General features: G+C 45.4%; 1 protein-coding gene across 1 annotated transcript in view; it reads right to left on the reverse strand.

Moving 5' to 3' along the window:
• Window positions 1–16,945: 16,945 nt before the first annotated feature.
• SHBG (sex hormone binding globulin) overlaps window positions 16,946–26,839 on the reverse strand; it is a 12,378-nt gene continuing 2,484 nt past the window's right edge. The window contains exons 3-8 of the mRNA XM_070953990.1: window positions 24,700–24,889; window positions 23,908–24,069; window positions 21,924–22,092; window positions 21,627–21,772; window positions 20,239–20,458; window positions 16,946–19,316 (exon numbers count right to left, since the gene is read on the reverse strand). Of these exons, the coding sequence (XP_070810091.1) occupies window positions 19,147–19,316; window positions 20,239–20,458; window positions 21,627–21,772; window positions 21,924–22,092; window positions 23,908–24,069; window positions 24,700–24,889 (1,057 nt within the window). The 3' untranslated portion in view covers window positions 16,946–19,146. The remainder of the gene's footprint in view (window positions 19,317–20,238; window positions 20,459–21,626; window positions 21,773–21,923; window positions 22,093–23,907; window positions 24,070–24,699; window positions 24,890–26,839) is intronic.

Here is a 26,839-nt window from a genome sequence, read left to right on the forward strand (position 1 = left end):
TTATCCTCTATGGCTGGCCGGGGAATTCTGGGAGTTGAAGTCCACAGGTCTTTAAAGTTGCCAAGGTTGGAGACCCCTGATTTAAGACGGGTGGACTTCAACTCCCAGAATTCCCCAGCCAGCTCTTTGTTTCCCCACTTTGCTGAAATCAAAGATATATGACGCTTACTGCATACCCTCCATCTATTAAGAAAGTTATCCTCTATGGCTGCCTGGGGAATTCTGGGAGTTGAAGTCCACAAGTCTTAAAAGTGGCCAAGGGTGACAAATCCTGATTTACTGAAAGGGTTGAGGAAGGATGCCATTGCATTGAGGTCAGCCGGAAGAAAAGTCACCCCAGCAGAGCTTCGGGGGTGCCCCCAGGGCCTGTTATCTGTGGTGGCCCCTCCCTCCCTTCAAGTGCCCAGCAAAGCCCCCCCTCCCCACTCTGTCCTTGAATTTGAATGCTACAAAGGGGGGGGGAAAATGAGGAAGGAACATTTTAATAGATAGGTGAAGAAAGGTTTTTCTGATAAGGGGAAAAACATCTCGGTCAGCTCCACAGAAAGGACATTCAGGCCACTGGGAACTAGTCCAGCCAGCTCTTCTGTCCTCTTACCTCACGAGGACGCCCAAAATTAAAAATTCTCCTTTCTTTCAAAGGCTCAAGGGAAAGGAAGGAAGGAAGGAAAGGAAAGAAAGGAAAGAAAGAAAGAAAAAGAAAGAAAAGAAAGAAAGAAAGAAAGAAAGAAAGAAAGAAAGAAAAGGGAAAGAAGGAAAATGAGAAAGAAAAAGGAAAGAAGAAAGAAGAAAGAAAGAAAAGAAAAGAAAGAAACAAGAAGCAGAAAGGGAAGGAAGGAAGGAAGGAAGGAAGAGAAAAAGAAAATACTTTAACTAAAGAACATTGAAGTTATGAGAAAGGAAGGGGAAGGAAGGAAGGAAAGAAAGAAAGGAAAGGAAGGAGGGAAAGGAAGGAAGGAAGGAAGGAAGGAAGGAAGGAAGGAAGGAAGGAAGGAAGGAAGGAAGGAAGGAAAATGAGAAAGAAAAAGAGAGGAAAGAAAGAAAGAAAGAAAGAAGAAAGAAAGAAAAGAAAGAAACAAGAAAGAAACAAGAAGCAGAAACGGAAGGAAAGAAGGAAGGAAGGAAGAAAGAAAGAAAAAGAAAATACTTCAACTAAAGACCATGGAAGTTATGAGGAAGGAAGGAAGGAAGAAGGAAGGAAGGAAGGAAGCTGCTTTGAGTCTTCAGAGAAAGGCGGCATACAAGTTGAACAAATAAATAAATAAAGAAGGAAGAGCAAAAAGAAAAAGCAAGAGGAAAGCAAGAGAGAGAAATAGAGGAAAAAAGAGAAACAGAAAGAAAAAACAGAAAAGGAAAGGAAAGGAAAGAAGGAAAGAAAGAAAGGAGGGAAAGAGGAAAGGATGGAAGGAAGGAAGAAAGAAAGAAAGAAAGGAAAGAAAGAAGAAGAAAGAAAGAAAGAAAGAAAGAAAGAAAGAAAGAAAGAAAGAAAGAAAATTGTGTAAGGCACCCCGAGTTGACTGGAGTGGCAAAATAAATGTAATAACAACACAACAAAGAAAGACCTGCAAATAGAAATAACATGACTGGCAAAAATAAGCAACGATCGTTCCAGTTGTGACAGACGCAATCCTTCTGGCCTGGCTCCATTCCTCCCAACAATCCTGCGAGGTAGGCCAGGTGGCAAAAATATTTGAAATGATCTCCCCTCCCATCATCCTCTCCCTTAGTAAGGCTTTTGAAAGGGGAGATAGGTGTGCCCTTCAGGGATTTTCCACCCGGCCCTCCACACTTTGAAAGCCCCCCTCCTCATTAAAATATCCCCCCTCCCCTCCGATTTGCAATTCCTAAAAAAAAAAAAAAACCCCACACCCACAGGAAAGGAGACCTTTGAGGTCTTATCTTGGCTCTTGATGGAGCTATTTCCCTATCAGTTTTTTTTTGTTTGCAAAATCTGTTTTCCCCTGGGGGGGGCATGGAGGGGGGGAGGACCCTGGCCCGGAACCCCCTTCCCATACCTGGACAGCTTTGAAGATGGATGGACTTCAACTCCCAGAATCCCACAGTTAGCAGGTTATCATCATGCCCTCTAGCCCACTTTTAACCTGGTTATTAATTTAACTTGTCCTGGTTTATTTTTCCCACACCCCCTCACTTTGCTGAAAGTCCAGATATATTGCCATTCCCACCATCTATTAAGAAAATGACCCCATCAAAAAAAAAAAAATGTAATAAAGTAGCCTACCAATATTTAACAGTTAACAGAGTGGGAAGGGCCCTCCGGAGGTCATCCAGTCCAACCCACTGCTAGAGATTCGAACCACCAAACTGCCAACCTTTCTGATCGACAAGCTCAGCATCTTAGCCACTGAGCCACCTAGCCAGCCTTATTATGCTTGCCCCTATTTTAAATGTTGGGCTGTAAGGTTTTTTCGACCTTGGCAGCTTGAAGACGGATGGACTTCAACTCCCAGAATCCCCCAGTCCACCAGATCAGTTTTCCCGCTTAATTCTCATGCCATCTGTCTCGCTTTTTAACTTGTTTATTAATTTAGGTGGTGGTGGGTTATTTTTTTTTTAATCAATCAAGATATATTACATCTACTGCATTCCCACCATCTATTAAGTTACCCGCGGCAAAATATTCTCATGCTGTCTGTCTCACTTTTTAACTTGTTTATTAATTTAGTTGGTGGTGGGTTATTTTTTTTTACACTTTCTGAAATCAAGATATATTACATCTACTGCATTCCCACCGTCTATTAACTTACCCGGTCAAAGTATTTTCATGCCGTCTGTCTCACTTTTTTAACTTGTTTATTAATTTAGTTGGTAGTGGGGTTATTTTTTTTCTTTTTACATTTTTCTGAAATCAAGATATATTACATCTACTGCATTCCCACCGTCTATTAAATTACCCGGGCAAAGTATTCTCATGCTGTCTGTCTCACTTTTTAACTTGTTTATTAATTTAGGTGGTGGTGGGTTATTTTTTTTTTTACACTTTTCTGAAATCAAGATATATTACATCTACTGCATTCCCACCGTCTATTAAGTTACCCCGGGCAAAATATTCTCATGCTGCCTGTCTCACTTTTTAACTTGTTTATTAATTTAGGTGGTGGTGGGTTATTTTTTTTTACACTTTTCTGAAATCAAGATATATTACATCTACTGCATTCCCACTGTCTATTAAGAAATTTACCCGATTAAAAATAGGCGGATAAACCGTAATCTAACCACATTTGTTCTTGACTTATTTTAAATCTAGTATGTCGGGCCGTGAGTTCAGATCAAGGTTTGGTAGAGTGATTTTCAACCGTAGCAGCTTGAAGTTGGGTGGACTTCAACTCCCAGAATCCCCCAGTCAGCAGATGAATTTTCCACTTAATAGCGCCTTCTATTCCACTTTTGTTTATTAAATTGTCATGGATTGTTGTTTTTTTCACTTTGCTGAAATCAAGGTATATTACATCCGCCACCTTCCCACCGTCTATTAAATTAAAAAAAAAAACACAGGTTCAATTTTGGGGAGGGGGGAATTCTGGGAATGGAAATCCACATGTCTTATCATCGATCAATGAGTTCAGCGACCCAGCCTGACTAGGTGGCTCAGTGGCTAAGACACTGAGCTTGTCGATCAGAAAGGTCGGCAGTTCGGTGGTTCGAATCCCTCCCTAGTACAGTTCTCCTGCGTCAGCAGGGGGTTGGGCTAGATGACCTCCCAAGGTTCCTTCCAACTCTGTTACTGTTAAGGGAAATTGATCTGCCGGCTTCGGAAAGAAAATGCTTTTTCTTTCGCCCACTTATCCAAATCCGCAGACGGGATTGGGGGAGAGGGGGGGGGTCTCTGGGCGGATTGTGAGAAGATTTGGAGAAGATCCAGGGAGGGAAAAAGGACGTGGGTCCTCATTTTATGACCAACTTGCCTTCGTCTGCTACGGATTCAGCTGCAAGGACGTCAATTCCAGCATTTTGACTGTTTGCAAAGCTCTTAAAATATTCTGTTTTACCAGGCTGGCTAATCCCGATAAATCCGACAGGATCTCTCATCCCCGCATTTCATCTGCATTCGATTAGATCCTGCGTAATCTCCTTCCTGCAGTGACCCACAGAAGGACGGCTTTTGAGAGGGAAGGAGGACTTTGATTTCCCAGGGTGGGCTTGAGTGGGATTCGAACCCGGATCTCCCACACGAGCCCGTTGGAAGTAAGAAATGCGCAAACGTTTGAGGTTCATTTTCTCAAAACGAAATTTTTTAACTTATTTTATTGATTGAATGAATGGGGCTCTCACTTTGCTCCAGGTCGTCCCCGATTTATGACCACAACGCAGCCCAAAATTGACACCGCGAAGCGAGACGTCGGTTAAGCGGGTGCTGCTGGCCCCCGTTTTACGACTTTGTTTGCCGCCGCCGTTAAGTGGATCGCTGACTTTGCTCGTCAGGCGGTCGTAAAATGGGAATCACGTGAGAGCCACCCCTTCCCGCCGGGGACACTGCAACCGTCGTTAAGTGTGAATCAGTTGTCAAGCATCAGAATGTAAATCGCGTGACTATGGGGGAGGCCGCAATGGTCGTAAGTGTGAAACATGGTCATGAGTTGTTTTTTTTCAGTCCCGTTGTAATTTTGAAGCGAATCGTTGTAAGTCGAGGACTGCCTGTAATGAGTTACTCTGGCCGGCATATCCTGCTTTCTCTTGGATAACTCCCTTCAGAATAACTTCAGGGAGTCCTTGATTTACAACGATTCATTTTATGACAGTTCTAAGTTACGACAAAGCTGGGAAAACGTGACTTGTCCTCAGAGTTATGACCGTTGACCCGCTCCTGCAGCCATGTGATGACAATTTGGGTACTTGGCCACTGTCTCAGATTTACGACGGTTGCCGCATCCTGCGGTCACCCGAACGCAATTTGAAACCTTCCCATCCGGCGTCTGACCAATCAGGGAAACTGGATTCGTTTAACGACCATCTGATTCACTTAACAACTGTGTAACGCCCTTCCCAAAATGGGCTTCGCTTAAGGACCATATGATTCACTTTGCAACCCGTGATGAAAAAAATTGTTTGCAAAATCGGGTCCGGTTACGTCATGACTTGCCTAACCGATTGTATCACTTAGTGACTGGAAATTCCGGCCCCTGTTTTGGTCATAAGTCGAGGACTATCTGTAAACTGGAATACAGACATGTGCAAAATTGGGGGTTTGCACCGAACGCCTCAGCAAACAAGGTTTGCAAGTGGTGAATGAACCTCTTGCAGCCAGAACCCTCCTGTCTTTCCTGCGCCAAGAGTACAGAGAGTCCTCGACTTACGACAGTCCACTTAGTGACCATCCAAAGTTACAACGGCACTGTAAAAATGGACTTTTTCACACTTAACAACCGTTGCAGCAACCCTATGATCACATGATCAAAACTCAAGACGCTTGGCCACTGACTCATATTTATGACCGTCGTAGTGTCCCGGGGGCAGGGTGTCACGTGATCCCTTTTTGCGACCTTCCCATGAGCAAAGTCAAGTGGGGGGGGAGCCAGACTCCTTTAACAACCTGATTTAAAGTGGCAGCGAGGAATAACGGCGGCAAGGAAGGTCGCGAAACGGGGCGACGTTCCCTTAACAACCGTCTCGCTCAGCGACCGGCTCTCATCGTGGTCCCCCCGATTTAAAGCGGCGGCGAATTCCCTTAACAAAACGGGCAGCAAGGAAAGTCGCGAAACGGGAACGCTGACTTCGCCGCCGTCTCGCTCAGCGACGGCTGTCATTGCGGTCATAAGTTCGAGGACTGCCTGCGCATATCAAGGTCCGGCGATCCCGTTTGCACTCCTTGCACTCCTGCCCCAATTTATGCCACCTCCTCATTCCTCCGACGGACGGATAGAAACCCGGCCGGGGAGGAAACAAAATATCACCACGCCTGTGGGTTGTTATTGTCGTCGTTAATTAAGTGTTGAGACACAACGATACCTCGTTTATTTTTCCGAGCTCCGCCTGGCCTGTGCAAGGACGGGGCAGGGTGACCTCAGAATTTGGACACCCCCAATTTGAATACCGGCATAATATCCTCTTTTGAATTTACTCTCTATGGTAGTGTTTCTCAACACTCAGTTGAAGAGGGGTGGACTTCAACTCCCAGAATCCCCAAGCTAGTTCGCTTTAAGAGGGGTGGACTTCAACTCCCAGAATCCCCCAGCTAGTCTGCTTTAAGAGGAGTGGACTTCAACTCCCAGAATCCCCAAGCTAGTTCGCTTTAAGAGGGGTGGACTTCAACTCCCAGAATCCCCCAGCTAGTTCGCTTTAAGAGGGGTGGACTTCAACTCCCAGAATTCCTTAGCTAGTTCGCTTTAAGAGGAGTGGACTTCAACTCCCAGAATCCCCCAGCTAGTTCGCTTTAAGAGGGGTGGACTTCAACTCCCAGAATTCCTTAGCTAGTCTGCTTTGAGAGGAGTGGACTTCAACTCCCAGAATCCCCCAGCTAGTTCGCTTTAATAGGGGTGGACTTCAACTCCCAGAATTCCTTAGCTAGTCTGCTTTAAGAGGAGTGGACTTCAACTCCCAGAATCCCCCAGCTAGTCTGCTTTAAGAGGAGTGGACTTCAACTCCCAGAATCCCCCAGCTAGTCTGCTTTAAGAGGGGTGGACTTCAACCCCCAGAATTCCCCAGCTAGTTCGCTTTAAGAGGGGTGGACTTCAACTCCCAGAATTCCTTAGCTAGTCTGCTTTGAGAGGAGTGGACTTCAACTCCCAGAATCCCCCAGCTAGTTCGCTTTAATAGGGGTGGACTTCAACTCCCAGAATTCCTTAGCTAGTCTGCTTTAAGAGGAGTGGACTTCAACTCCCAGAATCCCCCAGCTAGTTCGCTTTAATAGGGGTGGACTTCAACTCCCAGAATTCCTTAGCTAGTCTGCTTTAAGAGGAGTGGACTTCAACTCCCAGAATCCCCCAGCTAGTCTGCTTTAAGAGGAGTGGACTTCAACTCCCAGAATCCCCCAGCTAGTTCGCTTTAAGAGGGGTGGACTTCAACTCCCAGAGTCCCTCAGCTAGACTGCTTTAAGAGGGGAGGACTTCAACTCCCAGAATCCCCCAGCTAGTTCACTTTAAGAGGGGTGGACTTCAACTCCCAGAATTCCCCAGCCAGCATGCGAAAGTCAGCATGGCCTATATTCCTGACGATTGCCCTAATTTTCCTAATCTGTAACTGTGTGGGAAGATTTATTCCCAGAATTCCTAACTGGCTGACTGGAATTCTGGGAGTTCCACCCTCAGACTGATCCCCTGGGAAGGGTTGCTGGTTTCCTGAGCATGTTCTGAGTGCCTGGGCCTAAGAAGAGGCTTTTAACAGGGTCAAGGCTTTTAATTATCACAGATGAGGAGGAAGCCATGCTGGCTGGGGAATTCTGGGAGTTGAAGTCCACCCCTCTTCAAGCTACCAAGGTTGAGAAACACTGCTCTATGGTATCTCCGTTACCGGCGGGACAGGAAGCAGCCCGGCCTATCAATCAATAGGACCCCGCCCTCATGAACCCCGATTACGGGGCACCCCAACATAATTTGGGTCACACAGCAATGGTGGAAGGGGAATTGCAATGGGAGAGAGGAAGGACTAGCTTGCCTTCTGCCAGGGGGTGTCCAACCTGGGGAACTAGGTGACTGGTGGACTTCAACTCCCAGAATCCCCCAATCGGTCCGACTTTGGCGATTTTAAGACCTGGGGACTTCATCTCCCAGAATCCCCCAATCTTGAAGTTGCCACGATTGAAAAAAAAAAACGCTGTTCTAGGACAGGGATCTCCAACTTTTAGTGATTTTAAGATGCGTGGATTTCAATTCCCAGAATTCCCCCAGTCAGTTCAAATCGTAGCGATTTTAAGACGCGTGGACTTCAACTCCCAGAATCCCCCCAAGCCAGCCCTCTCGACTGGGGAATTCTGGGAGTTGAAGTCCAAATGTCATCAAAGTTGCCAGTATTGAAAAAACGTTGTCTCCAACCTTGGCGATTTTAAAAGGTGTGGACTTCAACTCCCAGAATGCCTCAGCCAGTCCAAATTTGGCAACTTCCCGACCTGTGGACTTCAACTCCCAGAATTCCCCACTCAGTTCAATCGTAGCGACTTCCCAACCTCTGGACTTCAACTCCCAGAATTCCCCAACTAGTCCAACCTTTGCAATTTTAAGACCGGTGGACTTTAATTCCCAGAATCCCCCAGTCAGTTCAATCATAGCGACTTCCAGGCCTTGTAGACTTCAACTCCCAGAATTCCCCAGCCAGCCATCTTGACTGGGGAATTCTGGGAGTTGAAGTCCGCACATCTTAAAAGTTACCAACATTTTAAAAAATGCCTCCAAATGTCTCCAAACTTGGCCACTTCAAAACGTGTGGACTTCAACTCCCAGAATTCCCCAGCCGGCATGCCCCCGACTTACGACCACAATTGGAGCAAAAATTTCCGTTGTTAAAGAAGGCAATTGTTAAGCACGCAAATTTTATGAGCCTTTTTTTTTTTTTTTTTTTGCCACGGTGGATAAGTGAATCCTCGTCGTGGCCGTGAATCAGGTCATGGTTAAGCGAATTCCTGCAGTTGTTTGCATGAATCGGGCGACGGTCGTTAAGCGAATCGAACTCCCCCCCCCCCATGGACTTGATTTTGCATGAAAAGTCGAGGAATTGGAAAAGGGTCGCCAAAGGGCAGCTGAACAGGCAAATCTGTGCCGTCCAGACGGGGGTGAGGGGGGGGGAACTACAGCTCCCACAATGCCTTGCGGGCAGGGCCCAAAATGGGGGATTCTGGGAAACGTGGTCCAGCACTGACCCCATTCAGCTCAACAGAGCTGCTTTCAAGCTGGCACCAGAGAAGGAGTCCGGGGAAGCGCCAAGCACTCTAGCATTGGGGGGGCACTCCCCCAAATTTGGGGGTGACACAAGTGGGCTAGAAAAGACTCAGCCCCCCCCTTTTCTTGAGAAGTGGGCAGGCACCGAAATCCCTGACCCACATCCTCCACACATACACACATACCTCTGCGCTGGCATTGTCACCGAAGTTTCTTTCCTCTTCCTGGAATCTGGGTTAAGTGCCAGGCCAATGATGCGACACAGGAAAGTAGGAATCGCCCCCGGGTGGAATTTGAACCCAGGATCCTGGTTTCTCCCCTCCCTGGGGAATTGAGGTTAATCCCTTCAGATTCCCGGCAGGGATGAAATAAACCAGATTTTTTTTCCTCGTCGACGGTCGTCCGTCTTCTCTTTTTGACGGCGGAATATTTCTGAATTTAATTATATTGATTCAGATACCGGGAGTCCTCGACTTACAACGGTCCGTTTAGCGACCGTTTGATGTCACAACGTCGCTGGAAAAAAAGGAGGAATTAGGGCTGTGTTTTTCGCACTTAACGACCGTCGCAGCGTCAAGATTCAGACGCCTGGGCCATTTCCGTTGCTAAGCGAGAGACCGTGATTAAGTGAATCGCTGCAGCTGTTAAGTCGGCGACACGGTTGTTAAGTGAATCTGGCTTCCCCGGCGACTTCGCTGGTCCGGCGGTCTCAAAAGGGGGGGAATCGCGTGACACACAACCCCTCCCCCGCCCCCCCAGGACGTTGCGACCGTCGTAAATACGAGTTGGCCTCGCCGAGCGTCTGGATTGTGATGACGTGACGTGCGACGGGCGTAAGTGTGAAACACGGCCCTAAGTCCCTTTTTCCAGGTCCGTTGGGGGCTTCGAACGGTCGCTAAACGAACCGTCGTAAGTAGAGGACCAGACGTATTTTCATTGGGATGTTTCAAGACTAGTGCCAGAGGTCAACACTGCAGGGCAAGGTGCTGAATGCACACAGACACACAAAAACACACACACACAGACACACAAAAAACACACACACACAGACACACAAAAACACACAGAGATGCGTGTCAGCCTTGCAAGAATGGAGATTTTCTTGTCCTCTCCCCTTTCCTGGATTCTGCATTTCCCCCCAGGCCACTGACCCAAACCAGCTCGGCAGGAATCCAGCGGGTGGAAGGTGGGGTGTGGGGGGGACAGGGAGGACCCTAAACCAGTTTTCTCCGGTTTGCAAATCATGGTTTGTTGCTGCAGGGGGAATGGGGGTGACAGGAGGGCAAGGGGTAGTCGGTCAGCAGCCCCTGTTCCTTCGTGGCTGCGCTTCCATTTTCCCCCTGCGTGAACTTTAAGACAAAAGCTTTCTCTTCCTCGATGAGATCTGACGTCATGCCACGTCTTTAGGGAGGAGAGGTTCAGCTCAGAGGCTGGGCCTCGCCTCTTCTGGTGGTTGCTGGGACGGCTGTGCTTTCCACCATGGCTTTCTCACAGGCCCTGTATAGGTTTCGTCGCCGTTGGAAACTTGAAGAGGGGTGGACTTCAATTCCCAGAATCCCCCAGCTAGTTCGCTTTAAGAGGGGTGAACTTCAACTCCCAGAATTCCCCAGACATTCTTTAAGAGGGGAGGACTTCAACTCCCAGAATCCCTCAGCTATTCTTTAAGAGGAATGGACTTCAACTCCCAGAATCCCCCAGCTAGTTCGCTTTAAGAGGGGTGAACTTCAACTCCCAGAATTCCCCAGACATTCTTTAAGAGGAGTTGACTTCAACTCCCAGAATCCCCCAGCTATTCTTTAAGAGGAATGGACTTCAACTCCCAGAATCCCCCAGCTAGTTCGCTTTAAGAGGGGAGGACTTCAACTCCCAGAATCCCTCAGCTATCCTTTAAAAGGGGAGGACTTCAACTCCCAGAATCCCCCAGCTAGTTCGCTTTAAGAGGGGTGGACTTCAACTCCCAGAATCCCCCAGACATTCTTTAAGAGGAGTTGACTTCAACTCCCAGAATCCCCCAGCTAGTTCGCTTTAAGAGGGGAGGACTTCAACTCCCAGAATCCCTCAGCTATCCTTTAAAAGGGGAGGACTTCAACTCCCAGAATCCCCCAGCTAGTTCGCTTTAAGAGGGGTGGACTTCAACTCCCAGCATTCCCCAGCCAGCATGCGAAAGTCAGCATGGCCTATATTCCTGACGATTGCCCTAATTTTCCTAATCTGTAACTGTGTGGGAAGATTTATTCCCAGAATTCCTAGCTGGCTGACTGGAATTCTGGGAGTCCCACCCTCAGACTGATCCCCTGGGAAGGGTTGCTGGTTTCCTGAGCATGTTCTGAGTGCCTGGGCCTAGGAAGAGACTTTTAATTATCACAGATGAGGAGGAAGCCATGCTGGCTGGGGAATTCTGGGAGTTGAAGTCCACCCATCTTGAAGTGGAGAAGCAGGAGAAACATTGCAAGTTCTAGGCGCCACCTGGTGGTAACAAGTGGTATTTCACATTAATCTAAAATAGATCAGCCAAACAGAAGTTAAGCAAAAAAAGAAGAAATGCAGGTAGTTCTCGATTTACAACGGCTCGTTTACTGACCATTCAAAGTTAAAACAGCACTGCAAAAAGTGGCTTATGACCATTTCTCACATGACCCTATGGTCACATGATCAAAATTCAGACGCTTGGCCAGCAACTCAGATTTATGACGGTTGCATTCTGTTCTGTTCTGCTCTGTTCTGTTCTGTTCTGTTCTATTCCATTGTTTTCCATTCCATTCCATTCCATTCCGAATTCCGAATTCCGAGTTCTCTTCTCTTCTCTTCTCTTCTCTTCTCTTCTCTTCTCTTCTCTTCTCTTCTCTTCTCTTCCATTCCATTCTGAATTCCAAATTCTGTTCTGTTCTGTTCCATTGTTTTCTATTCCATTCCATTTCATTCCGAATTCCGAATTCCGAATTCCGAATTCCGAATTCAGAATTCCGAGTTCTCTTCTCTTCTCTTCTCTTCTCTTCTCTTCTCTTCTCTTCTCTTCTCTTCTCTTCTCTTCTCTTCTCTTCTTCCATTCCATTCTGAATTCCAAATTCTGTTCTGTTCCATTGTTTTCTATTCCATTCCATTTCATTCCGAATTCCAAATTCCAAATTCCAAATTCCAAATTCTATTCTATTCTATTCTATTCTATTCTATTCTATTCTATTCTATTCTATTCTATTCTATTCTATTCTATTTCTAAATCTCTCTTCCAATCTTTGTTGTCATTTGTGAAAATAACCCAGTTGCTCTCTTTTACTCTCTCTTACAGACGGGCCATCAAATATTTACAAGGCTCCGGATTCTGATTACACCGTCACATCTGGGAAGTTGCGGATGTTAAATTTCCATTCTGAAAATGGAGCCGAGCTACAAGGATCTTTTTTTAGCTGCCAACATGAAAAATAAATGTAATCCCAGCTGGTGGGATTACTTGATTGGGATCCCCACCCAAATTCATGGAAAAGTGCAATGAATAATGAATCAAATAGACTAATGACTAATTTATATATTATGTAGTTACTTAAAGAACCAAGAGGCGAAATTTTGTTTTGAAACCTGCATGGAAAAATTAATTTATCCCAGGAAGGGAATTCTGATAAATTGAAATTTTTTTTTTTTTGGACTGCTCATGCTGGTTGAAAGAGAATACAGGTAGTCCTCGACTTACGACCACAATTGAGCCCCAAATCTATGTTGTTAAGTGAAACATTTGTCAAGGGAAGCTTTGCTCCATTTTATGACCTTTCTTGCCACCACTGTTAAGCGAATCACTGCAGTCGTTAAGCAAGTAACACGGTCGTTAAATGAATCCGGATTCTCCGTTGATGTTGCTCATCCAAAGGTCGCAAAAGGGGGAATCACATAACCCAAGGACACTGCCACCGTCATAAATACGAACCAGTTACCAAGCATCTGAATTTGTAATGGTCATAAGTGCGAAAAAATGGTCACCAGTCCGCCGTTTCAGCATTGTCGTAACTTTGAACAGTCATTAAATGAACTGTTGTAAGTTGAGGACTACCTGGAGTTGCCTCTTGGTGAGATGGGCAGTATATACATTTAATAAATGAATGGAAAAAATAATAATACATTTTACTGCGCTTGAAAATTTTTTTTCGAAAGCTGGCTTCTCCTTTTCCTCCCTTTTCTTTCTGACTTTTCTAGCGTCCCTCTATTTTTACGTTGCAAAGAAAGATAATCACAGTATTTTAATTAAAGAAAGAAAGAAAGAGAAGGAGTTACAAACCAGAGAATAGAAATGAAACCAGGAACCTATTTACTAGGAATATTCACAGCACACACTGAGAAAGAAATAAAATATTTAATCACTCGTATCTTAACGGCAGCTCGAATAGTATTCGCTCAGAGTTGGAAACATGGAGATACGCCATCAGAAGAGAAAATAATCCTTAAATTTATGGAATGTGCAGAAATGGACAAACTCACTAAATTAATACAAGAAAAAGAAGAAACAAATTATTACTTAATATGGCAAAAATGGTACGATTGGCTGGAGAAAAAAAAATAAAAATAGGGACACAAAAAAAAAGGAAATGGAACATTTAGACAAAAATTGAGTACCAATTAAGGAAAAGAGTAAATTAAAGAGGGCATTTAAGATATTAGTATACAAGTCAATGTGTAGAAATATACACAGAAGTATATAATTTACCGATGTGATTATTTAAAATACCAGTTGTAAGACTTGACGTACGTTTATCAGTTGTGTGTATTGTACTGTCGTATTTGTGTGTGTTTGTTTTTCTTTTTTAATTAAAATAAAATGAAAATTTAAATAAATAAATAAAATAAATAATTAAATTAAATTAAATTAAAAAAGAAAAAAGAAAGAAAGAAAGAAAGAAAGAAAGAAAGAAAGAAAGAAAGAAAGAAAGAAAGCAGTTTAAAATCTCTTGCACCAAAATTGTGGGTGTGCATTTGACACACAATGTAGGGAGAAATTCCACCCCACCTGGAATGCTTTTGACGTGGCGTGTCATTGTCTCTGCCACGCTTTGGCACACGGCAAGGGAGACGGGCGGTGGGGAGAGGTCAGGTGGCATCACGCACTGGATACACACACTGCCAGGGAGTGCAAATGTGCAAGAGGCCAGTGCCTGGGTGTGCAATTTATGGGGGCTGCCCCCCCACACACACCATCTACGCAAAGACATGGATTATTGTCAAGCTGGCCGGCGCAGTTGCTATTTTAATCTCGTGTCCTTAAAGGAGCTTGTGATTTCATCCTTCCCTCCGCCTTCTCTGTGTTGTGTGTTTGTGGGTTTTTTGTGTATCCTGTAAAGCGAATCAGGCCAGGTCACTCTTGGTTAAGAGCGGGGGAAGGAGAGAGGTGGGGAAGGGGGAGGGAGGAAGGGAGGAGCCTGTGGGGATCTCCTGGTGGGGGAGAAGGGGGGCCCATCGCTCGGAGCACCCTTCCGCAGCTCAGGGGTGGGAGTGGGGGAGTGGGGGGGTGCAAAATCCCCCCCCCCCAAAACCCTGGTTTAGGATTCACAGCCGACTCGCAAAGGGAGATTTTTGTCTTGAGTAAGATTCATGGATGACTCAGGGGCAAACTCCTGGAATTGCGGGTGCTGGGCTCCATCCGTCGCTGGAGGTTGGTCTCCTGCTTGAGCAGAGGGTTGGGCTAGATGACCCTTGGGGTCCTTTCTGACCCTAGGATTCTATGATCGCTATCTATCTATCTCTCGATCATCGATCTATCTATCTGCTTGGGTGGGGGGTTGGACTAGATGACCTACAAGGGCCCTTCCAACTCTGTTCATCCATCCATCCATCCATCCATCCATCCATCCCTTATTATCTTTCTTTCTATCTATCAATCTATCTTTCTTTCTTTCTATCAATCTTTCTCTTTCTTTCTTTCTATGTATCTATCATCATGTCGGTCTGTCTATCCCTCCTTCCCTCCCTCATTATCTATCTGTCTGTCTGTCTGTCTGTCTAACTATCTATCCATCCATTCCTTATTATCTTTCTTTCTATCAAACTCTTTCTTTCTATCAAACAATCTTTCTTTCTTTCTATCAATCTATCTTTCCTTCTTTCTATCTATCAATCTTTCTTTCTTTCTATGTATCTATCTTTCTTTCTATCAATCTATCTATCTTTCTATCAATGTATCTATCATCGTGTCGGTCTATCCATCCTCCATCTCTCCCTCCCTCATTATCTATCTATCTATCTATCTATCTATCTATCTATCTATCTATCTATCTATCTATCTGTTTAACTATCTATCTATCCATCCATCCCTTATTATCTTTCTTTCTATCTATCAATCTATCTTTCTTTCTTTCTATCTATCAATCTTTCTCTTTCTTTCTTTCTATGTATCTATCATCATGTCGGTCTGTCTATCCCTCCTTCCCTCCCTCATTATCTATCTGTCTGTCTGTCTGTCTAACTATCTATCCATCCATTCCTTATTATCTTTCTTTCTATCAATCTCTTTCTTTCTATCAAACAATCTTTCTTTCTTTCTATCAATCTATCTTTCCTTCTTTCTATCTATCAATCTTTATTTCTTTCTATGTATCTATCTTTCTTTCTATCAATCTATCTATCTTTCTATCAATGTATCTATCATCGTGTCGGTCTATCCATCCTCCATCTCTCCCTCCCTCATTATCTATCTATCTATCTATCTATCTATCTATCTATCTATCTATCTGTTTAACTATCTATCTATCCATCCATTCCTTATTATCTTTCTTTTTAACTATCAATCTTTCTTTCTATCAATCTCTTTCTTTCTATCAATGTATCTATCTTTCTATCAATCTTTCTTTCTATCAATCTTTCTATCTTTCTTTCTTTCTATGTATCTATCTTTCTTTCTATCAATCAATCTATCTTTCTTTCTATCAATCTATCTTTCTTTCTTTCTATCAACGTATCTATCATCGTGTCGGTCTGTCTATCCCTCCCTGCCTCGCTCCCTCATTATCTATCTGTCTATCTATCTATCTATCTATCTATCTATCCCTCCCTCCCTCCCTCCCTCCCTCCCTCCCTCCCTCCCTCATTATCTTTCTATCTATCTATTTAGCATCTGTTTTCTATCTATATTCCTGTCTATGTCTCTGTCATCTATCAATCATCTATTCTCTCTCTCTCTCTCTCTCCTATCTTTCTACGATCTCTCCCCCCACCCCACCCAACCGTATCTATCATCTATATCATAAGAGCCTTGGTGGTGCAGCGGACTAAGTGCTGTTAAGTGCTAGCACTTAGCTGCCAGCTGCCTGCAATTAGTACGAGTTCAAATCTCACCAGGCTTGAGGTTGACTCAGCCTTCCATCCTTCCGAGGTAGGTAAATTGAGGACCCGGATTGTGGAGGGCAATAAGCTGACTTTGTAGAAACACCGCTTTTGGGGGGGGGCAAAACCCCTAATAAGCAGGTATATACACAAAAGAATGAAGGCTATTGCTATAAGTGCATTGTAAGTCGCCCTGAGTCTCCGGAGAAGGCCGGCATATAAATCGAACTAATAAATCAGGATGGGAAAGCATGGCCCTTTTTAATGACTTGTGGACTTCAACTCCCAGAATTCCCATGCTGGCTCAGGAATTCTGGGAGTTGAAGTCCACCAGTCATTAAAAAGGGCCATGGTTCCCCACCCTTCATCTACATCTTTGTAGATTTTTCAAGAAAAGTTTGGATATTATACCGGATGGTATAATAAGGTCTCCTGCCTTGGACTCCTGTGGATTGGACTAGTCTAGATGATCTCCCAGGTTCCCTTCCCGCCCTAGGATTCTACGATTCTACAAAGAGTGACACCCCCCCACTCCTGTATACCTGGGGTAGATCCGTTGTAACTTCAAATGGTCACTAAGTGACTGGTCGTAAGTGGAGGAACCCCCATCGCAGTCTTCTCGCCGAAGGCTGTTTGGGGTTGTAACTTTCTGCCCTTTTAAAATAGGCAGCCATCGATTTTAGACTCTCCATTTTATTAAAATATTTACAAGTTGTGTTTTCTATCGGAATGATGTGCCTCATATCATTTTTTTTTTCTATTGGTTGCAACGAAGTCTGCAACTCTCTCGCTACTTACGACGAAGATGATTATTTCCCCCCCCCCCCAGGAAGTGTGAACGCAGACGTCGCTACTACAGGTTACGAGGAGTCTACTAGCACTAGCTTCAAATCCGGACCGACCTGAATAGCGTTGGGTTTCACATTAGTAACATTATGTTACTACCGGTCAGAGGTGGGTTTCAGCAGGTTCTGACCAGTTCTGGTGAACTGGTAGCGGAAATTTTGAGTCGTTCGGAGAACCGGTAGTAAAAATTCTGACTGGCTCCGCCCCCGTCTCTTCTCTGCCTCCCGAGTCCCAGCTGATAGGGAGGAAATGGGGATTTTGCAGTAACCTTCCCCTGGAGTGGGGAGGGAATGGGAATTTCCGCTACCGATTCGGGCGAACCGGTCTGAACCGGCTAAATACCAGCTCTGAACCTGAACGAATATTTCTCAACCGTGGGAATCTTAAGACAGCTGGACTTCAACTCCCAGCATTCCCCAGCCAAGCACAGATTTCCCAGAATTCAGCATGGATAGGACAAGAATAAATGTGGCCATATATATATATATATATATATATAGAGAGAGAGAGAGAGATAGATATAGATAGATATAGATAGATATAGATATATAGATAGATATAGATAGATATAGATATAGATATATATTTTGATTGGGTAACTTTCTCCATAGATGGTGGGAGTGCGGCAGATGTAATATATCTTGATTTCAGCCAAGTGGAGGGGAAAAAAAATAACCCATGGCAAGCTAAAAGAGTAAAAGAGGTAGGTTAGAATGGCATGAGAATTAAATGGGAAACTGAAATGCTGCCTGGGGGATTCTGGGAGTTGAAGTCCACCCGTTTTCAAGCTGCAAGGGTTGAAAAACACAATCCCAAACCTAGATCTGACCTCACAGCAGCCCAACATACTAGATTTAAAATCTATATATATATAAATGGCTTTGTGTATTTGTGTGTGTATGTTCCAGCATAACTCTGGAATGCCTCGAGCAATTTCAACCAAACTTGGTACACAGATGACTTACTCTCTGGAAAGAAATACTGTCAGGGTAAGACACCCCAACACCTCTCGGGGGTGGTGGTGTCCTGTTAAGATACAGCCTGTTGTGCCTTAAAATGGCTTCTACTGGACTGCCTTAAAATGGCTTCTACTGTGCAGCACAGCGGAGTTGCCATGGTAACGGCTTCACAGGACGCCACAAGGGGACTCCCTCTGGTAAAAGGGAAAATCCAACATTAGATCTGGACATTTTCAACAAAGCTTCGATTATTCTTGAGGACAGATGTACAGCCATGATCAATAAAACATTACTGCAACTCGGCCTGCCGGCACCACTACGAGACCGACACGACATACTTCACGCAGATTACATGCGAGAAAAGAACTACTTAGTGCATATCTCGCGGACAAGAAGCCACTTCTAAATCAAGATCAGAAAAAAGCATCCCAAACGATCAGCTAGCAAAACAACAAGGCGGTATTATTTTACTTGATCGCTTCTCGGGGCACAGGGAAAACATTTTGAATTATTTTAATTCTCGCTGAAATCAGGGCTCAGGGTGAAGTTGCTCTTCCTGTCTAATACAGGATTGGGATAAATAAATACCCGGGTTAACGCCGGGTTATCAGCTAGTAGGACAATAAAAAATATGTCTAGACTACCTTTATTGTTTTTTTTTTTAATTGGATAACTTTCTTAATAGACGGTGGGAATGCGGTTGATGTAATATACCTTGACTTCAGAAAAGTGAAAAAAATAACCCATGACAAGCTAAATTAATAAAATAATCTAGCTTAAGGTAAACTAGATGGCGTGACAATGAAATGGAAAACTGATATATTAGAATTAAATGGAAAAGTGATACGCTGGCTGGGGAATTCTGGGAATTGAAGTCCGTCCATCTTAAAGTTCCCATGGTCGACCAACATTCGTGGATACAACAACGAGACACTAATTCTGCAGGGGCCGAGTAAACTTGGAATCCGTAGGAGATTACCATCACCGCCAATTCCCACAATTGTCCGTCAACACAACCACAATCTGGCTTGGCACCCAGCTATTCGGCGGCCCCACGGTCAACAATCACACCCATGCCCAATGTTGCGGCTACGGGGAACTTAAGTCGCACACATTCACGGAAGGCAGAACGGAGGGAGGCGGAGACACACAGGCCCAGGTGTGGAAAAATCGTCCAGGTGTGCGCGTCGTGCAGTAGCACCGCCGATCCCTTTTTAATGCCCATCGTCCCCGTCGACTTTGCCTTCCACGCTCGTGGGGCAGCTGTGGGCCGAGATGGAGTTGCTCCGGTGCTGAGCTTCGTCGAAGTCCAATTCGTGGCCTTGAACCCGGATCGCGCTAAGGCAGCCCTGGAAGAAATGAGCCTCCTGAGATTTTTCCTCTCCTGAAATAAAGACGTTTAAAAAAAAAAAAAAAAAGGAGTCAGAAAGAATAGAAGCTCGCCAGAATATAAATCCGGCTGCATTTCAATGCATTGTTAGCCTGGGGAACTCCCTGCCACAAGATGGCTTCGTGCTTCTAGGAGCGATCACACACATTGCTCCTAGAAGCACGAAGCCGAGAACACCAGCCTGAAGATGACGAATGAGACTTCGTCGAAACATTGCCAAGAAACCTCCAATTTTACGCGGGAGAAAACCCGACATATATATACCTACATATATATATATACCTATATATATATATATATACCTATATATATATATATAATATATTTACATTTATATATATATGTGTGTGTGTGTGTGTGTGTGTGTAAAAATAGAAGCAGACATACTGCGAACTCCGGAACTTAAGATTTTAAAATTTTAAAATCTTAAGTTCCGGAGTTCGCAGTATGTCTGCTTCTTTTTTTACTAATATACCTGGAACTCATAGCGTCCCAGGGGAGGGGAGGTCACGTGTAAATGCCAATGCATTGTTAGCAGGGGTGAAATCCAAAATTTTTCCCCTACCGGTTCTGTGGGCGTGGCTCGGTGAGCGTGGCAGAGGAAGGATACTGCAAAATCTCCATTCCCACCCCCACTCTGGGGCCAACCAGAGGTGGCATTTGCTGGTTCTCTGAACCACTCAAAATTTCCGCTGCCGGTTCTCCGGAACCTATTAGAACCTGCTGGATTTCACCCCTGATCGTTCGCCCGTGGAACTCCATGCCACAAGATTCAGCAGATGCATAGCCCTTCTGCAAGGGGGAGACTATTTTTTACTGTGCCTTTATTTATAGGCTGCCCATCTCAACTATTTAAGAAACTCGGGGTGCCCTACACTGGCTAACCTCCCACCCCCAACCTCCAGGCAGGACGTACCAGATTCGCCCCCAATGACCAGGCTGCCCCTGTTGCTCAGCCAAAGCTGTTGCAGGCTCTCGAAATCGGCCTTGGGGGTGGGCTTGGAGATCTCGGTGTCGCCCAGACGTAGCGTGAAGGAAGAGGGGGTGAGGCGGAGGAGGAGGGGGGCGTCCAGGCAGCCCCCTTCGGGGAGCGGGAGCTGAAGAACTGTCTGGTTACCCAGCTCGGCTATCAGATCCTGCAGGGATGGAAAGATCACAAACCGGGTTGAGGAGGGGGAGGTAGGGTTGGGTGCGCCTTCTATGGCTCCTCCCCCTCCCCACAGGGAAGGGGTCCTTGGCACTCACAGGCCATGATGCCCTGCACTCAATGAGGACTGTCGCCAGTCTCCACTTTGGATCATTCATTCATTCATTCATTCATTCATTCATTCATTCATTCATTCATCCTTTTATCCTTCTATCCTTCCTTCCATCCATCCATTCTTCCATTTATTCACCCAACCTTTCATTCATCTTTCCTTCCTTCCATCCATCCATTTCATCCGTCCATCGCTCCATCCATCTATCCTTCCTTCCCCTTCCATCCATCCATCCAACCGTTCATTCATCTTTCTTTCTTTCCTTCCTTTGTTCCATCCGTTCATTTCATCCTTCCATCTATCCTTCCTTCCCCTCCCATCCGTTCTTCCATTTATTCATCCAACTTTTCTCATTCATCTTTCCTCCCTTCCTTCCATCCATCCCACCCATCTTTCCTCCCTTCCTCCCTCCCTTCCTTTCATCCTTCCATCCCTCCCTCCATTTATCCCTCCATCCCTCCATCCATCCTTCCCCTTCCATCCATTCTTCCATTTATTCACCCAACCGTTCATTCATCTTTCTTTTTTTCCTTCCTTCCTTTGTTCCATCCATTCATTTCATCCTTCCATCCATCCAACCTTCCTTCCATCCATTTCATCCTTCCATCTATCCTTCCTTCCTTCCCCTCCCATCCATTCTTCCATTTATTCATCCAACTTTTCATCCATCTTTCCTTCCTTCCTTCCCTCCATCCCTCCTTCCTTCCCCTTTCATCCATTTTTCCATTTATTCATCCAACCTTTCATTCATCTTTCCTCCCTTCCTTCCGTCCTTCCTTTCCTCCCTCCTCCCTCCCTTCCTTTCCTCCCTTCTTTTCCTCCTTCCATCCCTCCGTCAATCCCTCCATCCATTTATCCATCCATCCATCCATCTATCTTGCGGCTGCCATCTTGACTTTTCGGCCCCTCCTGGCAGACATTCCCAGCCCAACTCGTCTGGTGGGCACCCCAATGGCCATCTAGCCCTCCCCTCCCCTCCCCCCCACCCCCGCTCTCAGCCCTCTCGGATGGGGCCGCTTGGACGCCTCTGCCCGTCCGTTCTCACCTTGTGCTGGAGGGCCAGGCGCAGGACCGGCGGCTGCTTCAACCCCGAAACGGCGAGCAGGGTGCTGAGCTGGGGGGCGGCCCCGATCCGCAGTTGCACGGAGAGCAGCCAGCTGCCGTCGGTGGGGCTGAGCCCGCTGGGGAGGCCTGCAAGAGAGGAGGTCGTGGCTGGCACCGTTTGGCGGCTGCAACGACCGAGGCCGACCCATCGGTGAGACGCCGGCATCGCCCTGCCGGGAGTCGAGGGACCCTGTCCTCCCAATCTAGGGACTCCGCAGCCTGCGGTGTCCGGCCGTACCTGACAGTGCAAAGACGGCCTGCCCGTCCCCGCGGAAGAAGCTGCCACGTTGGACGGTCACGAAACAGACCTTGGCGTCGCGGTGGTGCAAGGATGCCCCCTCGTGCCACTCTTGGCTCGTGTTCAGCCAGTCCCAGCGCCTGATGCAGCCATCCAGAGCTGGGTTCAGCTGCAGCGCCCGTCAGTCGCGGGGTGATGGACCAGAGGGGCGGCCAAGGGGGAAACGACAAAAAGACCTTTCTTGAAATTGGGGGGTTGGGGTGGTATTTTGGGGAGGGTGGGGGTGGCAGGGAGTTCCTGGTGTTGAGGGACGTTGGTGATTAATTGTGGTTCTAAAGGGAGTCCTTGGTTTATGACCGTAAGGGAGCCTGCCCGTCATGATCGTGAGTCGTGGATGTCATAAAACGGATTGATCGTGGGACTGAGCCCATTTTACAGCCATGATTTTTGTGGCTGTTGTCACTTTGAACGGTCGTAAGTCAAGGCCAGTTGCAAGATGAGGATATGTTCTGTTCGGTTGCACTCTATTCCTATTCAGTATTTTATTATTCTGTTCTGTTCTGTTCTGTTCTGTATTTTATTGTTCTGTTCTGCTGTATTCTATTCCTATTCGGTATTTTATTATTCTGTTCTGCTCTGTTGCATTCTATTCCTTTTTGGTATTTTATTATTCTGTTCTATTCTGTTCTGTATTTTATTATTCTGTTCTGTTCTGTTGCATTCTATTCCTATTCGGTATTTTAATATTCTGTTCTGTTCTGTTCTGTATTTATATTATTCTGTTCTGTTCTGTTGCATTCTATTCCTTTTCAGTATTTTATTATCTGTTCTGTTCTGTATTTTATTAGTCTGTTCTGTTCTGTATTTTATTATTCTGTTCTGTTCTGTATTTTATTATTCTGTTCTGTTCTGTTGCATTCTATTCCTTTTTGGTATTTTATTATTCTGTTCTGTTCTGTTCTGTATTTATATTATTCTGTTCTGTTCTGTTGCATTCTATTCCTATTCGGTATTTTAATATTCTGTTCTGTTCTGTTCTGTATTTATATTATTCTGTTCTGTTCTGTTGCATTCTATTCCTTTTCAGTATTTTATTATCTGTTCTGTTCTGTATTTTATTAGTCTGTTCTGTTCTGTATTTTATTATTCTGTTCTGTATTTTATTATTCTGTTCTGTTCTGTTGCATTCTATTCCTATTCGGTATTTTATTATTCGATTCCATTCTGTTCTTTTTGTATTTTATTATTCTATTCTGTTCTGTTCTGTATTTTATTATTCTCCTCTCCTCTCCTCTGCTCCCATTCTATTTGTTGCAATAAATTCTAGTATAGCACAATGGGACAAATCCAGACACCACGTCTCATAAGTTATACTTGATGGCTAGTAACCAGGTTGAATGGCTCAAACCATGGCTCAAAGAAACCATGATTCAAATACCCCTGCCCAAAAGCTTTAGACGGGCCTATTTCTCAAGCTAAAGATTGGCTACGTCTTTTGAGCCGTAGCCCAAATTCAAATCCTCGTTTTTCTCCCATGCTGACTCTGGATCCGTTCTCCTCATTCCCCCTGTCCTACCTTGCAGGGCTGTTGTGAGAATAGCAAAAGAGAGAGGATGAAACTTATGCGTTTTGGATTACTTTAGAGCAGTGTTTCTCAAGTTTGGGAGCTTTAAGAAGTGTGGATTTGAACTCTCAGAGTTCCCTTCCCTTTTGAGGTGTATACCCATTGTGGCCTGCTTACTCTCTTATAATCCTTTCCTCTGCAATCTCTCCGCTTTAAAAGGTAGGAAGAAAAAAAGAAAACAGGCAAAGCTGGTTGGCTGGCTGGGGAATTCTGGGAGTTGAAGTCCACACTTCTTAAAGTCCCCACGCTCGAGACACACTGGTTTCGAGAAAAGAGGGGTTGATGAAACCATGGGAAAAAGAATCCACCGGGGACTTTTTGATCTCGGAGCAGTCACCAGAGGACAGAGATCGGTCTTACCGGGACGAGCAATTCGTTTGGCAAAATGAACATGCCTCCTACTCCGATACGCATCTCAGGGGTGGGCCGGTTCACGATCGGGTGGGAGACGTGGCTGAGGGTGAGTTGATCATCTCCGTCGACCAACAACATCACGAAGTGTCCTTCGTTCTTCACCGTGATCTGACCGGAAGGCACAGGATAAGACTCGTACGGGGATAGACGAATAGGAGGGTCGGAAAGGATCGGAATCCGACCCCCACAGGAGGATGTGGCCAACAAGAGAGGGGGCAAGGGGTCTCCTTTATCTGAAAGGTAGTCCTCGACTTACAACCAGCTCCATTTCAGTGCCTCGTTGGCCTGTGGAACTCCCCGACACAAGATGCAGCAAATATATAAGGATAGTTTTTTGATTTACAACCGATTGTTTAGTGACCGTTTCAAAGCTACAACGGCGCTGAAAAAAATTGACTCTTGACCGTGTTTCACACTTATGACCACACTTATCCCTGTGGTCACGTGAGCGAAATTCAGACACTTGACAACTGACTCACATTTATGACGTCCCGAGGTCACACGATCCCCGTGTGCGACCGTCTGACAAGCAAAGTCAAATGGGGGAAGCCGGATTCGCTTAACGGCCGCATGATTCACTTAACGACTGCGGTGATTCGCTCAACAAAGGTGGCAAAAAAAGGTCATAAAATGAGGCGCCACTCGCTTAACGACGCTTAGCAACGGAAATTCTGGTCTCGATTGTGGTCGTAAGTCGAGGACCGCCTGTCGTCCGCCCCCCCCCTTCCCCAATCTTACCCGATGCCACTGGCCGTCGTCGAGACGCCGCCCCCCGGAGACGGTGATGTTGGTGAGGGTGTTGTGGATTTGCACGATCGGTTTCCCCTGACGCAACGCGAGGACGAACCAGTCGACGGTGGGGCTGGTGTCTCCGTAGAAGATCACCCCTTCCGAGTCAAAGGTCCGGAAGTCGAAGGAGGAAACCGCACTGGGTGGGGAGGAACAGGGACGGTCTCAAGGGGGGGGGAACCAGTGGGGTGGTCTTGCTGCAGACCCCCCTGGATGGGGAAGACACGGCACAGCCGGAGTGGGCAAGGGTGATCGCCATCCATGACTTCTCTTCCACACCTCCCTCTTTCTCTCTCTCTCTCTCTCTTTTTCTGTCTTTTTCTCTTTCTCTCCCTTTCTCTTTTCTCTCTCTTTTTCTCTTTCTCTCTATCATTCTTTTTTCACTTTTTCTCTCTCCCTTTCTCTCTTTTTTCTGTCTCTCTTTTTCTCCCTTTCTCTTTCTCTCTCTCCCTCGTCTTTCTGTCTTTCTCTCCCTGTCTTTTCTCTTTCTTTTTCTCTTTCTCTCTATCATTCTTTTTCACCTTTTCTCTCTCCCTTTCTTTTTTCTGTCTCTTTCTCTCTCTCTCTTCTCTCTCTCTTTTTCTCCCTTTCTCTTTCTTTCTCTCTCTTGTCTTTCAGTCTTTCTCTCCCTGTCTTTTCTCTATCTTTCTTTTTCTCTTTTTCTCTATCATTCTTTTTCACTTTCTCTCTCTCCCTTTCTCTTTTTTCTGTCTCTCTTTTTTTCCCTTTCTCTTTCTCCCTCGTCTTTCTGTCTTTCTCTCCCTTTGTCTTTTCTCTTTCTTTTTTCTCTTTCTCTCTATCATTCTTTTTCACTTTTTCTATCTCCCTTTCTCTTTCTCCCTCGTCTTTCTGTCTTTCTCTCCCTTTGTCTTTTCTCTATCTTTCTTTTTTCTCCTTCTCTCTATCATTCTTTTTCACTTTTTCTATCTCCCTTTCTCTCTTTTTTCTGTCTCTCTTTTTCTCTCTTTCTCTTTTCTCTCTCTTTTTCTCCCTCTCTTTCTTTCTCTCTCTCTCTTTCTGTCTTTTTCTCCCTTTCTCTTTTCTCTATCTTTCTTTTTCTCTATCATTCTTTTTCACTTTTTCTTTGTCCCTTTCTCTCTCTTTTTTTTCTGCCTCTCTTTTTCTCTCTTTCTCTTTTCTCTCTCTCTTTTTCTCCCTTTTTCTCTCTCTCCCTCACCCCCCCCCCCAAGGTAGACCAGATCTGGAAAACAAAGTGCTGCATGCAAAGACAACTTTTCTCATAAGGCGATTGCAACAGCATCCTGCATGTCCGAATCTGCCCCTCCTTGTAGTTGGGAAAGACTAGGGAGGGTGTCCTCTGAGAGTCACTTTCTCGGATTGCAGTTCTGGGCCAGACTCAGGATTCCCTTTATCACTCCCCTTCCTCCCGACCATTATATTCCCCATTTTCCCTCTCTGACTCTTTCCCTCTCTCTCTTTCCCCCCCTCTTCCTTTCCCTTTCTCTCTCTTCCCCTCCCTTTCTCTTTTGCTCCCTCCCTTTTTCCCCTCTCTTTTCCCTTCCGTCCTTTTTTTATCTCCCCCTCCCTTTCTCTTTCTCTTTCTTTTCCTCTCTCTCTCACCCTCCCTTTCTCTCTCTTTTGCTCCCTCCCTTTTTCTGTCTCTCTTCCTCCCTTTTTCTCCCTTCCTTTCTCTCCACTCTCTCTCTCTCTTTCTCTTTCCCTCTTTTTTCTCTTTCTCTCTCTCCCTCCCTTTCTCCCTTTCACTCCCTTTCTTTCTCCCTTTCCCTTTCTTTTTCTCTCCCCTCCCTTTTTCTCTTTCATTACCTCCCCTTTTCTCTTCCTCTCTTTTTCTCCCTGCCTCCCTTTCTCTTTCTTTCTTCTCTCTCCCTCCCTTTCTCTCATTTTCTCCTTTTCCCCTCTCTCCTTCCCTCCCTCCCTTCCTCTTTCACATTCTTTCAATCTCCCACCCCCCTTTCTCTTTTGCTCCCTCCCTTTTTCTGTCTCTCTTCCTCCCTTTCTTTTTTTCTCCCTCCCTTCCTTTTTCTCTATTCTCTCTCCCCCTTTCTTTCCCTCTTTTTTCTTTCTCACCCTCCCTCCCTTTCTCTTTCTTTCTTTCTCTCCCCTCCCT

Source organism: Pituophis catenifer, unplaced genomic scaffold, assembly GCF_029215685.1.
Source record: "Pituophis catenifer annectens isolate HBS135680 unplaced genomic scaffold, rPitCat1.0.hap2 SCAF_15, whole genome shotgun sequence".
Lineage (NCBI taxonomy): Eukaryota > Metazoa > Chordata > Lepidosauria > Squamata > Colubridae > Pituophis > Pituophis catenifer.